Here is a 13,257-nt window from a genome sequence, read left to right as displayed (position 1 = left end):
TGCTGAACAGACTGCACGAGGGCCATCAAGGAGTCGTGAAGTGCAAAGCACGCGCCCGTGAGACTGTGTGGTGGCCTGGGCTCGGACAACACATCACAGAGATGGTGCTCAAATGCAGAACGTGTCTGCCAGAGCGCCGCAATCACAGTGAGCCACTCATGCCGTCAGAGTGCCCCGAGCGCCCATGGCAAAAGCTGGGGGCCGATCTCTTTGAACTGGGGGGGAAAACTTACCTGCTCATCGTTGATTACCTCTCCAGGTACGTTGAGATTGCCCTGCTGACACACACAAAATGCAATGATGTGATTAACCATCTAAAATCAATGTTTGCCAGACACGGAATCCCGGAGGTCCTCATGAGTGACAACGGCCCCCAATTTTCCGGCCAGGCATTCGCTTCCTTCGCCACTGCATATGGGTTCCAACACCTTACCAGTAGCCCCAAATTCCCACAAAGCAATGGCGAGGCTGAGCGAGCGGTACAGACCGTAAAGGGTCTGCTGAAAAAGGCAACTGATCCGTACATGGCTCTGCTTGCATACAGAGCCACACCTCTTCAGAATGGATACAGCCCGGCCCAGTTGCTCATGGGTCGACGTCTCCGCACCACGGTGCCGACACATCCGTCTGAGCTGCAACCTTCACTGCCCGACCGCAGCACACTGTTCCAGAAAGAAAGGGAGAAGAGGACATCAGATGCTGCAAACTTCAACAGGCGACATCGTGCAAAGCCACTCAGCAGCCTGTCACCAGGTCAGGAGGTCTGGGTGACTGACACAAAAACACCAGGGACTGTGATCCAGAGTCACACCTCGCCGAGATCCTACCTTGTGGAATCGCCACATGGGGTGGTAAGACGCAACCGCCTGCATCTTATACCACTCCAGCCCCCAGCACAAGACGAGGCTGGACAGCAGCAACAGGAGCCACTGCCGGCTCTAGAGCAGGGTGACACTCCACCTGCTTTGGGGTCCCCTGTTCCCTCTCCTGGGGTTTCCACTCCCAGAACCAGGTCGGGGAGAGCAATTACACAGCCCACTAGACTGAACTTGTAAGTGGGTGGAAAAAAAAGAGGAAAAAAAAAAAGAAAATGTTGAACAGAAAGGTTATGGTTGAAAATGAAATGTTTTTCTAATGTATCAGTTTTACATTGGAGATACTCACCTCAGTACTCACCTCCGAAAATAAGTTTGAAAATGTTATGTGTGAAAATGAGATTGAAGATGTTAAGAAAGTCATAGAAAGAGTATCAGTTTACCAGGAATTGTTTAACCCTGTTTTCTTTCACAGGTTTTGATGGACTTGAAAAGATGGACTTTGAAAACCAGGTTTTGTTTAACCGTGTTTCCTTTCACAGGTTTTGATGGACTTTGAAAAAAAAAATGTGTTTCCATGTTCTGTAAAAAAGGGAGATGTGGTGTATCTTAATGTGGTACATTAAGGGTTAATGTTTTACGCAGGTTACGTTTACAGTAAGTACAGTAGCCAATAGGATTATGTGTGGGTGGTCACATGATGCTTGCGTCTTACGTCTGCGAGTTAGTTCAATAAAGTACCTGTAATGTAAAGACACAGTTTATCCACGCTCGAGTTATTATTCTTAAAACAGAATATCCGACAAGTACTACAGCCCTGCTTCTAGGATGTCTTGGTCACTTGTTTTTCTAAATATAAATCTGTTTGTGTACAAATCATGCAAGCTGGTTGCCTACTACTATCACAAGTAGGACTATGTTGTGCATGTTTTGACACCAAAAACATAGTGATTAAATGTCTGGTACACAACCATCTGATAGATAAACAAATAGGTGCATTGATGGCGCTAGTTCTGACGCACTATGGGCTGCTACTTTGCATGTTGGATTTGAAGTTTTCAGAGGGTAGCCACACTCAGGTAACCATTGTTATGAGCTGGTGTGTAATTTGATGATTATTGACACTGCAATGTATTACTGTGTTGTTAAACAAGTTGTTAATGCATGGTACAACCTTTCTTCTTATCCTTCATTCAGTTTAACATTGTTGAGCACCGTAATAGATGGAAAAAAAAATCTGTTTGGGAGAAGGCTGCTCCAACTCTTATGAAATATATCATTCATTTCCCATGACCCTCTATTTGAAATCAGTCAAGCCATTTGACTTTTGCCTCTGTCTGCCTATTTTTGTCAGCTGGTCAATCAATGACGCCATCACGAGACCAAAATAAATTCTGAGTAATTCATCAACTTCTGCCTTGCGTACGCCATGTTTATTCTGTGCCACTTTAACCATATTTGGGCCTCTGTCTTGCAGTGTGGTGCTCTCCCTGTGTTGCTCCACCATGTGAGGTTGACATAATGTTTTTCTGGACTAGACTTCTGTAAATACCCCCATGAGTCGGGGCATGAGGTCGCAGACTGTTTGAGAGGTCAAGACAGATGCACCATAAAGCAGGAACAAGTTCCTGTCTTCATAGAGCAATATTTCATTGTCTGTCAGTCTGTTTGCCATAACCATTTTTTGTTGTTGGCAGATTACAGCATAAATAAGCCTTGCCATCCATATAATCAGGTGAGTGACTGCATGATGTCCTTCACATCAGCAGATCATTTCCAGTGTGTTTACAGGGCATCCATGTTTTTTTCAGCATGTTACTTTATCAATAGCTTAGCCTGGGAACTCCCATACTGCCTTTAGTTCTACACAATCGTTTCGATCTGAAAGACAATCTCACTTGTGATTAGGTCTGGTGTTAAAGGGACACTGTGCAGGAAATGGTCAAAAAAGGTACTGCAACTATGCTATTCATTGAAACTGCGCTGCCAGTTGCCAAATTTTATCTTTACATGAAAGTTTACTCTGTAATAAACAAATATTTTCTAGTATGGTCCAAGTACAGTCATTTTTGCAGCTAAAAATGGCTATTTTTGGAAATTCTAAATGGCGGACCATGGAGAAGATCCCCCTTTTCATGTATGAAAAGTGCAATTTTTCCAGTCATAATGAATACCTAGAATTTGATGGTGGTGGTAAGTATTCATGAAAAAGGTAACATTAGTGAATGGGCAGCATGAATTCTGGAAATAAACAACTAAAAAACTCACACAGTGTCCCTTTAACCAGGCAATCAATAGCTAGCTTATTGTAATACATATGCACCAACTTCTTGAGTGGCTGACTCATATTTTTGCCTCACGGGGCAGTAGGTGCGTGCGTGCGTGTGTGTGTGTGTGTGTGTGTGTTTAGGAGGTCGAAGGAAGTGAACACAATAGAATACACAAGTACTTCTTTTGTATTGAGCAGGATATGTTTTCACGCTGTTTGAATGAAGTGAAATTTGAAGCAAACTAACAACAACTCTAGACAACAATGCCTAAGACTTAGATCTTCGGGGAAAGCATTTTTTCCACATCTTCCCGCTATGCCGTAGGCCTACTTTCGCTGAAATTCACTTTATTGCCTGTCTTCCCGGTGCTTAGGTTATTTATATAAACTGGATCTTTTCCCGACATCCTCATCCTACCGTGGCTGCCTGTTGTAAACCAATGTGCCCACCTCGACAGCACTTCACCCACCTCCAGGCTACCCTTGGGACTTCCCACTTTCATCTCTGAACAAAACCCTACTGCGCCCAGTTCGTGCACACATGCAGAACAGCACGAGACGGACACTGCTCAACACACGAGAGCCTGATGCGGTGGTATGCAAAGGAGGACTTGGGCTACTCGTGACTATTTGAATACGCTTTTACCACCATCAGTTAAAGAGTGAATTATAGCGCGTGAGTAGGAAAACGGCATTTTCCATCAACACTATCCAGTTGTTGAGTGGTGTATCCAACCACAGCACGGGGCTGCTGCGCAAGGTCGTATTCTCCACGGCTCACATCGACAACCAGCCTGGTAAGATGCTTTGGAAGCGTTTACGGCAGCTCAGTGTTGTATGGGTATGGTGGTATAGAGAGCATCACAATCAGCGTTTAGTTTGAAAGTGTGTGAAATGTTGAGTACATGCCTTCTGCGCGTGTAAACAGAGGCTTGTATTATCCAAACTTTCTAGGCTACTGACTTTCTTCCATCTTTCCTAACTCCCATTGGGATCCATAACATGTCTAAATACTGCTGTATTTGTGGTGTTAAGACTATTTTTCAGCAAGGTTACATTGTTTGATATTCAGTTTTTTTTAATCGCACCCAGACATTGACGAGTCGAGAGCTGATAAGTTCGAGTTCAAGTTAGGGACTGGGTGGGCTTCTGGGCTAGACTAGGGTGCATTTTTCAAACTGAGGGGGACAGAGAGGGTGCGCGTGGTGTGACCATGAAAACAGGGAGACAGTGGCGACATGAAGTTCACTGCGTAGTCTGCCTTGCTGACATACAAACACTACAACGCAATGTTTCATTTCAAGTTTATTGTTTCTTTTATAAGGAAAAGAACGGAGTTCTGCCACTATGTAAAATGGCGTAGTTTTTTGTTATTTTTGTTTCTTCTGGTTTCTTTTTTTTCTTTTTTTGTGAGAGGTCAGTTTTTGTGTGAGGAAATGGGCCAACCAACCTAGACTTAGGCCTAATCCAATTTAGTCTATTTTAAATAAACTAAATAGCTATTTTTTAAGTTAATGTTTTGGCTGTGTAACACTTTGGTTGTTCTACTGTCACATCATTCTTTGTACTTTCTTTGCTTTTGTCAACATATGTGAGCCATATGGCGTGGGTGTATTTGGTCTTACATTGTTTGTTGCAGTCCACTCAAGAAAGTGGTGGGCAGTACTTCAGTGACATCCACATCCTCACATCTCATGTGTGTTTTTGTGTCAGAGAGAGAGAGAGAGAGGGAGAGAGGCAGGCTATTGTGTGGAGAAACAGAAATATTTGGGGTGGAACGGCATGGTGGCTTCCTGAGATTGAAAAGCCAGCGGGCCCGTTAGTCAAAGCACCATCTGAAGGATGATGAGAGAATGGGCTAAGAAAAGAAAGGATGGAGAAAAGAACAGCACGTCCCAACCTCTTATGTAGCCTAGTATATATAGCCTGTCACGTTGGCCAATTCTAAACTGCCCAACGGGCAATCAGTTGATTGGTTGGTCTTTAATCATAGGGTTGCCGGTGCGAGTCCCACCCTTCACAGTAGGAAGAATTTGTGTGGTCTCCCTAGTCCCTACACCTTCATCCATGGCTGGTGTCTTTGAGTGAAGCACCTAACCTCACATCGTTGCCATGACTTAACCACCTCAAATTCCAAGTATCACCCGAAATACAGTATTTTTTTGGATAGGGAACAGTCTTGCTATTAGAAGATTGCAAGTTTGGCTCCCATTCCATTCATAATAGAAGCACACCTAACCCCACATCGCTCAATGGACTGTAACCAAAACACTGCAGAAATTGCTTGCTGCTTCGGATATAAGTGCCAGCTAAGTGTAATGTTAATATAATGTAATGTAAAATAAGAAATCTGGTCACCAACTTTAAATTGTATGTCATGAATTATGTAGGCTACCACTGAAAGCTGGAGTGTAAATAAAAAAATGAATAGCTATAACTTCTTGTATTCATCACCAACGCATTGGAAGAACATGTAGCCTGTTGGCATTTGATCATCCCCATTAACTTGTGCTTCTTGTATTCCACAGATCATAGGGACCCAGTGTGCCCATTGCCCCCCTGCCCCTCCGCAACCATGTCCCTGGGGCGCCCCATGCAACTCATGCGCTCCCTGAGGAAGTCGCCCGCCATCTTCAACCAGCGCTTCCGGCACGACCGCACCCAGTCCCTCTCCCACGGCGACCCGCTCTTCAAGGTGCACTACCTGGGCACGGACAAGATCTTCTCCCTGGACCCGGAGCAGGCCGAGGCCGCCATCGCCCATGTTCTAGAAAGGTCTCCTTCTCCACTGGAGAAACTGGGTAAGGAGCACGCGTTGGTGGTGCGGCCTCGCTACTTAGAGGTGAAGGAGATCAGCACGGGCAGGCAGCTTACCAAGACCTACCTCAAGGACATTGCCTACTGTGCTGCGGACACAGAGAGGCCCAACGTGTTCCTCTACATCTGCAAACAGCAGGGCCAACAGCTCCAGTGTCGGGTGTTCTGGTGCAGCCGACCGGAGAAGGTCAAGGACATAACAAACTGCTTGGCTCGATCGTTTCAGAGAGCGCTGAGTGACTGTCAGGAGGGCGGCTGTAGCAATGTTCGAGCACAAGCAGAAGACTTCAGGAAAGATGGGCGGAATCTCTTGGCCAACGGGAAGAAGAAAAGTTGCACAATGCCACCAGACCTTCGAAATGGTGAGAAGACGGGAGATAGGTTCTATTTCCTGTTGACACCTGGGGTGTATTTAAAAAAAAGTGGTTAAAGAGCAAAGCAGGAGACAGTGGTAAATCAGCTAATAAAAGAGCCTGGGGTTCCCATTTTCTTAACCAAACGGCACCTACAGGCAATCAACTAGTAGGTTTACCACTTCCTCTATGTTAATTTAGCCAGGTGTATCACTTAATCGTTTTATATATTAAATATAATAAATTATATATTAAAATATAAGCAACTACTAGTTTACATAGTTATGAATGTGAACACAAGAATGAGAGATGTTTGGTTTCCATTGGTATTTTTACAGTCGGAATAAAGAGGAGAGGTTATTTATTGAGTGCCCCTAAAAGTCATAACAGGCCATCTGATGATTTAGCTGTACCATAATTTGTACCAAGCAGACCATAAATCGCCTCTGACTTCTTCATTGTTGTTATCATTGCAGGTCACAGCATGAAGAGGACTCTGAGTTCTCGCACTCCCCTGAGAGAGTTGATGAGGAGGACAAGCATCAGTGACTGAAAGACGTTGAAGTTTGGTTCCTTCATCAGGGAAAGAGGAAGAAGCTTTTCCATGGTTCTCCTTCAGCAACTGAAATGCTGTTAGACTCTCTTCTGTTACTGACTGAGGGGAGTTTCAGCAGTTCCTCCAGCAGAAAAACCAAAGGAAAAGGAAGAAACCCTCACAACAGGCCAGAGGCTGTTTGTTTTGTCCATGTGTACCTAGTGTTAAAGTCACATGGTGCCACAGGAAAGACTGGTCCTGTCATCTGAAAACACTGACTGAAGCACTGGGTCATTTTTAGACAGACACTAGTATTTGTGCTACTAGCTGTTCAGCAGCAACCACTTTCTCCCAGTATAGTATAATAGTATATATTTGAATATTTTTCTTAAACTTGTATGATTCCCATTCTACCTTACCCATTACCTGGCACTGATATTTCCATTCAGGGTTTGTACAGTCAGGGTTTGTTGTCTAGATGGCGCTACTAAGTCAGTTAAGCAAATAGCCTGGTGTACATGGATGGATGATACTCTTGTCACCACTTCAGTGCCAACATCCATGGATTGTTTCAACCTGCTACATTTATGATGGCAATTAACCTGTGCCAAACTAGTTGCATACTGAAAGGCACTTATTAGTGAAGTTGAAAACAGATTTGAACCGTTACTGATCAAAACAGCAGTAGTTTTGACAAGCAACATTTTATTGAAACATTGTGAAGTTGAAGTCTCTCAACATGTTTCTTGTATCTCAAAGATTAAGACATAGTTCTTGAGACAGGAAAAAAGAATGGTCATTTGTTACTTTCCAAAGAACATGGTTTGTTACAGTTGTCTTCTCTTTGCCATGTTATCGAGGGAATGTATTCAGACAACTGTCCTTCTACTGCTATCAGTTCTGTTTCAACGCATTTGCAGTACTTTTTGCGCATATTTCTTTCATGTTTTTGCAATATGTTTATACTATTTTAAGACGATGCATACTTTTCTGTGCAAAATGTTTTTTTTAATTGAAGTACATATCAATACAGAGAGGCGTATTTTACATATTTTCAGATAATAAAAAATATACTAAGTTGTTTCAATTTGTTTGTCTGACTAACAACACAATATCCAAAAGCAGAAATTGGACCTCAACATATCCAAGAAGTGATTATCTTTAAGTACAGCAACTCTTCATCCACAAAATACATTTGTATGAATCAGTTTAAAATATTACAGCAATATTTTTCAGCACAGCAGACGTAAACGTAGGCTAAATCATACAAAGTACTAATTGCACTGACAGCAAAAAAGCTTGCAGTTCATATTCTGCATCCATTATGTTGGCCATCAGAACTATTGCACAAAGAAAACTCTTTTACATTACACAAAAATGCAGATTTCATTGGACAGAATTCAACAAAGAACTTAATTAGTGCATAAAAACAAAAACAATAGCTGCATAGGACTTTGAAGTATTATAAAAAGCAGTAATATCTGCAAATACTGCAAACACTGGGATCGCTGTTGCAAAGAAAAGCTGATTGTGGCACATACATCAGTAGCTTCTAGACACCCTGTGACTAATCGTGGTTCCACAATGAAGATGAAGCAGGTAAACCCATATGACACATGAGCTGCAAGTCAAACTAGTTCCTCCCGTCCTTTCTTGTTGCTTGTGGCCTCTTGCCTCTGTAACTTCCCTCCATCGTAAAGAAAACAATGAAGTTTTCCAGCTGTCAACCCAGGCAGAGCAATTTTAAAGGGGCTTTTCCCCAATAATCATGCAGATTGCAATTGAGATAATGACCTTTGAATTATGCTTTTGTGAGATATTGAATACAACTTCGAGCAGAAATGACGTTGAACCTTGCCAACAAGGCCACAAGAAAAATGAAAGCACTGGAGGAACGAATTTGACAAGAACTCATGCACTATGAGCAGAACGTTCACTCCATCCTGCACTACATAGGGTGCGAGTTGCCTTGTTTCGTTGCCTTGTACATAGTGCACTACAAAGGGTGCAAAAGGTCCTCAAACCTGCATTCTTTCCTCTGTCCTCTGGCCGTGTGCCTTGTCGTCGACCTGGGTAATGGAAGTTTGATATTGGACCCTCTTTTCACCTTCAAAATACGTACATACAATATTACCGAAGAAAAGCCTTGTGGCACATCAGGACATCAACGTTTTTCAAAGTTGTTTTGACAACGAGGTTTTCTTTTCAGATATGAGAAATGAATGGCCAATATAAAACTTTCTGACTTTCTAACTGACTTTCGACGACAACAACAAGGTACGAGGCCAAAGGAAAGAGGAAACGACACGTTTGTGAGCTGGATTTGCACCCATAGTGACTGGGCCAGAAATCTTGGACCGTGGGGTTCAGAGAAAGCCCCTAACTTTGACCGCTGTGAGAAGTATCATCAGATGTCTTCATGCCGGTTGTACCCGAAGCCCCGCACCTTCCCACAGATGGCCAAACAGATCATGGCGCAGCAACCAAGGACAAAGAAGCCACCAATCAGGATGTATACCAGAGAGGTGACCCAGAAGGCGAAGAGATAGAGGGTCTTGTGACAGTAGTCTGAGGCATCTGGATTGACATAGTTGGGCTGGTATTTTGAGTAGATCCACACATTACCTGCACACACACACACACACACACAGGATCAAAACTGAGTCCCAAGGATAATGGTACAGACAATAAAGTGGACCTTACTTTCAAATAGATTAAGTGGAGCTTATTTTGAAATACATTAAGTGGAGCTTATTTTCACATACAGTGCACATTAAGTGGAGCTTATTTTCTCACCAGCGATAAACCAGCAGAATAGGAAGAGGGATACGATGGAGTTCCAGGCAGTACAGACGCTACTGAGGGCAGTCTGGCTCCCGTCCTCGGGTTCCTGGGTGCAGGGCAGGCAGGACAGCAGCGTGAGGGACAGGGTGAAGGCACCCATCACCACCAGGTAGATCGGGATGAACTTCTGCACCGGGCAGCTTTTCAGGTACAGGGATCCTTGGGGACACCACGGCACAAAAGAGAGTTTGTTGAAATGTGATGTGACTGACTTGGCAGGTTTACATATTCAAATATTCATATCCATGAAAGGTTAAGTAAATAGTGCAACGTGGTCAAGAGTACTTACCGATTACAACCTCGGCAATGGGTATGGCAATCACTATCATCTTAGAAATGACTGTTTGGGAAGAAAATTGTGCAACAGAAAATGGGGTTGATGGTTTGTTCACATGGCTAGTCATGAATAAAACCATGCCATGTTGAAACAAAAAGAACATTTCTGTGAAAATAATGCTTGGGGAGAAGACTCTTACCTAAAACAGGTGTACTGAGTTTGGGAGTTCGGCGTAGGTCCTGCAATAATGTCCGGTTCTCCATCTTCTACAGCACTTAAGAGAAAAAATGTAGAGATATACAGGAATCACAGATAAGGGTATTGCACAACTGGACATGAATGACAGAATGAATGAATGACAGAAATAGTTCCATGTGAGCACCAAAGATAATTGACATTCTACTCTCAGATGTTGCAAGATCTTTCTGACCACCGCACCGCCACATGCATTCCGTTGGCTATACCATAATGACATTAGTGGCCAAATAACTGTGTGACTTTCTGACCTCTCAGCAAACACGTAACACAGTTAAAGAACCGGCCTTCCTGCCACTCATGACACAAAGCACAATGCCAAGTCCGACCACTGACAGGGCTTTTCAGACTACTTGGATGGAGAAAAACAAGACTAGCGGCAGCCACTTCTTTCCATACAGTGGGCCTGGCATTGCCATCTTAAAAAAATCACTTCCCTCCTGCAGGAGTTTTTTTTTTTTTTAAGTTCTGCTTTAACCCAATAGAGGTCACATGGAGACATATTGAGCTTGGCCATAATTCTAGCTATACACTACGATTCAACCTTTGCATAATAGAAAACATAATCCATCACAAAACCTGTGAAAGCCCTGTCAACCAAATAAAACTGAAGCCAGTTCATCAGTACAAAATAGTTTAGCAGCCCACTTGATCATTGTTTGTGAGGCTGAGGTAATCATGCGACTTGTAGAAAGCCAACTGGTCTATAAATCTACACATTCTACTTTTTAATGTGTCAAACATACAACAGTGGTGCTGTATCCTATGTCCAGTCAAATGAACTAATGTGCCCCGTGCGTCAAAATGTAAGGATAATTTGTCATCCAGTGGAATCATTTTTCATAGAATTCAACAGTGTATAAAAGGCAAAATAATGCTCTATGTCTTTCTGACGTCGGTGTTGGATGCTCACTGGCTTGAAGGGCGTTTGGTTGCAATAATGTCCAACGCCAGCAGATGGCACTTGGTGCTGTGAGAGCAGTTTTTTGTTGTTGTAAATGAATGACAGCCATCCTGTCGCTTCTTGGAGAGGTTCTTCTGCAATAAGAATAGCCAGATCTGATAAATGTTTCGCTTATCCTAATTGTCAGTGGGAAACTAATTCATAGACAACTTTTGGGACAAACCAGCTAAACAAAGTAGGCTTGCAAGAGAAGACAAGATGACATTCGGTGTGGGAAACAGGGTATGGTAACGATAAAGACGCACGCAAACAGACAGACAGCGCGGAAGAGACGTGCCTTGAGAGATCACAAGGTTAGACATCTTTTACCAGCTGAGAGGTCGCTGCTAGAATTGCAGTGTATATTATGAATTCATTGCGCTTTCACTTTATTTGCCCCGTGCGTCATGAGTAGCGTCAGGTAAACTGTCAATTTTATCTGTAAAATCATCTGCTTTGTTCCATCGTATGTTAGGCTACACGAGGTTCAAAAATACAAAACTGTGGCCACACGCCCCTAAGAGCACACTTGCGCTTTCATTGAGATGACAATCACGTGATATGACTATGATCACTCCAACAACATGCCCAAAGTAGTAATCCAGCACAAACAACGTTCTAAACTTTGTAATCACACACCAGCCAGCACAAGCAGTTTAGATATACAATGCTGTATTACGCGTTTGTAACTTATCAGGCCATATTCGACACAACCTACCTACAGCTTTTTCAAAAAGAAAACGGGCCATGTAGAAGAACTCGGCAATAGCTTGCCAGTTAACATAAATGCCCAAGTGCATAGACACCGGTGCCTTTGTTTGCACACACAGATGACATTGATACAGTGTCTTATCGGACTACACCTGAGACTAGTAGCGATTCCTCTTACCGAGTGACCATCTGTTGAGCCAAACTTACCAGTTTCAGCGACTTTAGTCAGTATTGGCGTGAGACGTTGTCTTCTAGAGTAGTCATCGGTACTCGGAGCGAAGTTGCCTAAAAGCGATGTCAGCTTTGCACCTCCCACCCACACTTCCTATGAAGACATGGTCGTAGGCGATGCTGATTGGCTACATCCACAGGCGACGCAGACCAAAATATATAACTGGCCTTTTCATGTATGCCTACCTCTTTTGTTTAAAACCTACATCATGAAAACAGAAACTAATATTAATAGGCTATGTCAAGTGTATAGTAGCCTATATACTTGACTTAACCCATTAATGTTGGGGTCACCTGAAATTCAAATGGGGTCGTGTGAAATGTCTAGTGGTGACAATAGAATACATATAGACATTTTCAACTAAATGATATTAGGATTAAAACGCAACATACAATGTCATTGGGGTTAAAAAACAAAAGTAAAACTGTTTAGGGTCGTAGGAGAGAGGTGTCAAAATGGGGTCTCAGGCCAAAAAACGTTGGCAACCACTGCACTAAACTTTACACAAGAGATGGTTTTGTGTGATATTTAGGGGAAGAAAGATAGCAAGCCACATCCTGGGCCTTCCCACTTTATCTTCATGGTCTTCATGTGCACGTGGTCATGGCAGATCTCTGAGTGATAGTGTGGAAATGTCACATGTGACATTTAGCTGAAACTGTTATACGGGACAGGTTACTGTGCAATGGTTACAAGGCCTCTTATTTGTTGTATAGAAATACTATAAAAGCATAACATGGGATGAAATAAGAGGTAACTAGGTTAGGTTACATTAGGTCAGTGGTTTTCAGCTTTTAAAAAAAATAATTAAAAAAAATGCCTCTTTGCTCTTTGACCTCCTCATAAGCCAGCTGAGGGCTCCCTAACAGCCTGGAGAGCCATAGAGCCCCCATTGAGAAACATTACATTAGGTAGCCATAGTACAGTAACAGGCTCCCAGGATCAACAAAAGGTTCAGTATCCAGGACAAACGGACTTAAGCCGTAGATGATTGTGGAGGAAAGTAATGTTTGCACACTACCTAAAACCTCACCCAATATTTTTGCACGGCACCCATGGGCCATATCTGCAACCCTCCAATCAGCAGACCAACTCTCTAATCATTAAACCACAAGAGGCTTAAAGGTGCACTGTGAAATATTTTTAGCAGTTTCTTTCCAGAATTCATGCTGCCCATTCACAAATGTTACCTTTTTCACAAATACT

At 43.0% G+C, this 13,257-nt stretch overlaps 2 protein-coding genes across 4 annotated transcripts; one reads left to right on the top strand and one right to left on the bottom strand.

Annotated features, from left to right (window-relative positions):
• The first annotated feature begins 3,583 nt into the window (after positions 1-3,583).
• LOC134452769 (uncharacterized) lies at positions 3,584-7,724 on the top strand. The gene is made up of 3 exons (XM_063203347.1): positions 3,584-3,881; positions 5,613-6,263; positions 6,731-7,724. The coding sequence occupies exons 2-3, from the start codon at positions 5,660-5,662 to the stop codon at positions 6,805-6,807; spliced, it is 681 nt and encodes a 226-aa protein (XP_063059417.1). The 5' UTR covers positions 3,584-3,881; positions 5,613-5,659; the 3' UTR covers positions 6,808-7,724.
• A 231-nt stretch (positions 7,725-7,955) lies between these two features.
• Positions 7,956-12,144, bottom strand: LOC134452770 (transmembrane protein 272-like). Of its 3 annotated transcripts, XM_063203349.1 has the most exons (6): positions 12,027-12,144; positions 11,079-11,203; positions 10,110-10,184; positions 9,923-9,973; positions 9,586-9,792; positions 7,956-9,414 (listed from the first exon to the last, which is right to left on the bottom strand). In XM_063203349.1, the coding sequence occupies exons 3-6, from the start codon at positions 10,171-10,173 to the stop codon at positions 9,197-9,199; spliced, it is 540 nt and encodes a 179-aa protein (XP_063059419.1). In that variant the 5' UTR covers positions 10,174-10,184; positions 11,079-11,203; positions 12,027-12,144; the 3' UTR covers positions 7,956-9,196. The 3 variants fall into 3 exon arrangements, with proteins under 3 accessions (XP_063059419.1, XP_063059418.1, XP_063059420.1); XM_063203348.1 differs by lacking the exon at positions 11,079-11,203; XM_063203350.1 differs by lacking the exon at positions 11,079-11,203 and having other exon boundaries at positions 10,110-10,176.
• Positions 12,145-13,257: the final 1,113 nt, after the last annotated feature.

Source organism: Engraulis encrasicolus, chromosome 7, assembly GCF_034702125.1.
Source record: "Engraulis encrasicolus isolate BLACKSEA-1 chromosome 7, IST_EnEncr_1.0, whole genome shotgun sequence".
Lineage (NCBI taxonomy): Eukaryota > Metazoa > Chordata > Actinopteri > Clupeiformes > Engraulidae > Engraulis > Engraulis encrasicolus.
Note: the sequence above shows the minus strand (reverse complement) of the source record. Positions and strands in the feature narration are given on the sequence as shown.

Excerpts from the sequence above, each read along its gene's own strand:
- LOC134452769 (XM_063203347.1), top strand. The coding sequence starts at position 5,660 with ATGTCCCTGGGGCGCCCCATGCAACTCATGCGCTCCCTGAGGAAGTCG. Across the intron at positions 6,264-6,730 it reads GCCACCAGACCTTCGAAATG|GTCACAGCATGAAGAGGACT; the intron begins GTGAGAAGACGG and ends TTATCATTGCAG.
- LOC134452770 (XM_063203349.1), bottom strand. The coding sequence starts at position 10,173 with ATGGAGAACCGGACATTATTGCAGGACCTACGCCGAACTCCCAAACTC. Across the intron at positions 9,793-9,922 it reads CATTGCCGAGGTTGTAATCG|GATCCCTGTACCTGAAAAGC; the intron begins GTAAGTACTCTT and ends GGTGTCCCCAAG. Across the intron at positions 9,415-9,585 it reads ATTCTGCTGGTTTATCGCTG|GTAATGTGTGGATCTACTCA; the intron begins GTGAGAAAATAA and ends GTGTGTGTGCAG.